This window comes from Penaeus chinensis, chromosome 40 (genome assembly GCF_019202785.1).
Source record: "Penaeus chinensis breed Huanghai No. 1 chromosome 40, ASM1920278v2, whole genome shotgun sequence".
In the NCBI taxonomy this organism is placed as follows: domain Eukaryota; kingdom Metazoa; phylum Arthropoda; class Malacostraca; order Decapoda; family Penaeidae; genus Penaeus; species Penaeus chinensis.
The window spans coordinates 26,585,817-26,588,316 of record NC_061858.1 but is presented as its reverse complement, the minus strand read 5'-3'; the positions used below and the strand labels follow the sequence as shown (position 1 = coordinate 26,588,316).

The 2,500-nt window shown below is 45.0% G+C and overlaps 1 protein-coding gene across 31 annotated transcripts in view; it reads left to right on the top strand.

Annotated features, from left to right (window-relative positions):
* Nucleotides 1-2,500, top strand: part of LOC125047212 (voltage-dependent calcium channel type A subunit alpha-1-like) — a 250,274-nt gene that overhangs the window by 85,068 nt on the left and 162,706 nt on the right. For all 31 annotated transcript variants that reach the window (XM_047645400.1, XM_047645398.1, XM_047645386.1 and 28 more), the window contains exon 2: nt 501-704. In XM_047645400.1, the coding sequence (XP_047501356.1) occupies nt 589-704 (116 nt within the window). In that variant the 5' untranslated portion in view covers nt 501-588. The remainder of the gene's footprint in view (nt 1-500; nt 705-2,500) is intronic.

The following is a 2,500-nucleotide window of genomic DNA, read 5'->3' as shown; positions in this document are numbered from 1 at the left end:
AGGTTCTTGTTACCTTTTACGCTAAATTTAACCTTGCTGATAGCTGAGTGTCAGAATTTTTGTTTGAAAATGTTTGTAGTCAAACCGGAAGCCCAAAAGAAATACTTGGATGCCCATGGATTAGATAGATCAATATCAGCTGAAGCAGTGACGTCATGTTGAGTTGTTGAGTCTGGCATTACCACAGGCAACCCTTATGCCACTGAAAGTGACCATGTCCCATTGGAAGCGGACAGTACCAATGTAAATGTAATTAGGCCACTTTATATGCACGTTTTCCATCAAACATGATTAGTTAGAGCACTATAACTGATCATTGAGTCTTCGTATATTGCCAAAGACACCTACAAAATTATAGAGCATACTTTCTGTCGAAAAAAAGAAATGCATCTTCAAGGGCTTATATATCTTTGACTTCATATAACTTATCCTCGTTCATTTTTTTCCAGCTTGAATACTGTGTGCCGCAGCCTCTCACGCTCCTCTTCTCTCTCCCGCAGGTTGGCAGCGGCGGCGGAGGCGCGGGCGTCGGCAGGCGTCTCGGGTGAGGGGCTGGGACGGCTTAGTCGCCCAGCCACCTACGGCGCCATGGGTGGCAAGAAAGGCCCGCCCCCGCAGCCGGGGGTTAAAGGGCCCTCCTCCCTCTTCATCCTCTCCGACGACAACATCCTCAGGAAGTACACCAAGTTCATGATAGAATGGCCATATCCTTTTATGCTAACGCAATGCCTTCAAGGAGGAAGTCTCCGCGGCACGGTCTGTATAAGTGTGCGTGCTCGTATGTGTGTATGTATATTATTGTGTTTTTTCTGATATTGGCATTCTTATTCCATTTACTTATTAATTAACACATGTCTAGGTAGTAAGAACACGAGAAACATCTACACGGAGAAGAAGCACAGAATGAGGTATCCCTTTTACATAGTTTCATGAGGATGGGCCATGGAATTTATGGCAAATCTTCTACATGTTGCTAAAATTATGATTATCTTTTACCCCGACGATTCATCGGTAAGGAAAATAAAGAAGAAAGTCGACCTACAAGAGTGAGAAGCACGTGAGTAATGCTATTATCGAGGAGATCAGGTCACCTTCATGCTTTCGCCGGACCTGCTGGGCTGGTGTGATGGCCTCTTGCCTCACCTGTGAATTTATCATCTCTAACAAGACGTGGGCATCGACCGGGTCGGAAATACCCCAGATGTATTCATGGGAGGAATCAGGGAGAGAGAGAGGAGGGGGGGGGGGGGGGGGGGGGGATGGTGGATGAGAGACGGGTTGGGAGAGAAAGAGGAAGAGGGAGGAGAGAGGCAGGGGAAAAAGAAACGGAGCGGAAGAGAGGGAGGAAGACGGAAATGGAAAGATAAAAGAGGTAAAGCTAGAAGAAATAGAGTAGGAGAGCGGGGGACAGAGAGAGAAAAGAGGCAAAGAAGGGTGAGACAAAGAAAGGGACAAGGAGGGAGGGAGAAGGAGTATGAGGTAGAGAGAGAGTGATAATGAGGACGTTAGAAAGAAAATGAGAGACAAAGGAAGATAGAGAGACGCAGATAAAGAGAGATAGATAGATAGATACACAGACATACAAATATATATAAAGATAGATAGATAGATAGATAGATAGAGAGAGAGAGAGAGAGAGAGAGAGAGAGAGAGAGAGAGAGAGAGAGAGAGAGAGAGAGAGAGAGAGAGAGAGAGAGAGAGAGAGAGAGAGACGAGATAACGAGAGAAAGAGGGGTCGTTAGAGACGGTCCTTATCACAACACAGGTGAAGTGTCCAGTAACCATGATCGTCTGGTAGCCTCTTCTGATGACGTCACAGCAGCTCTACCCAGTCAATATTGCAGCCGCGTCCCAGCTCTCTCGCTTGCACATGATAGAGGCTTGATCGTGATTTAATCAGAAAGTATATATACGCATATACCTCCATGTACGTACACACTCGCACATTTACGTACAGACACACCTAACTTAAAGAAACTAACGATGCAGTTACGAAAGTCTAAATAGAGGGAGGGAGGGGGAAATGAAGGCTTGTAAGGGTAATTCCTGTAGTACTATTATTAGTGACAAGTTAAGCCTGGTGCTCTGTGTTCTCTCCGTGTCATTACTCTCTAGTGTGGTGTATTATCAAGGAATAATTTCCAATGTATAACGTGTTTAATATGCGTTTTGATCACTCTATGGATCAGGGACTGGCGCGGATTCCCGACTGACAAATAGGTTCGGTGTGTGTTTAAGCGCATCACTGTAACCTATATGGGAGACCAATAAATAAGGCTATTTGTTATGTAGGTTTAAGGTCATAATGCTGGATTTGTTATGTGGGGAGAGGTTGCTGACAGGTATAACTGTACAGTAAAGATTGTAGTAATCAGTTTAGAGAAGGAGAGTAAGAAATAAGAAAGGATGGAAATAGTAGGAGAGAGAGAGAGAGAGAGAGAGAGAGAGAGAGAGAGAGAGAGAGAGAGAGAGAGAGAGAGAGAGAGAGAGAGAGAGAGAG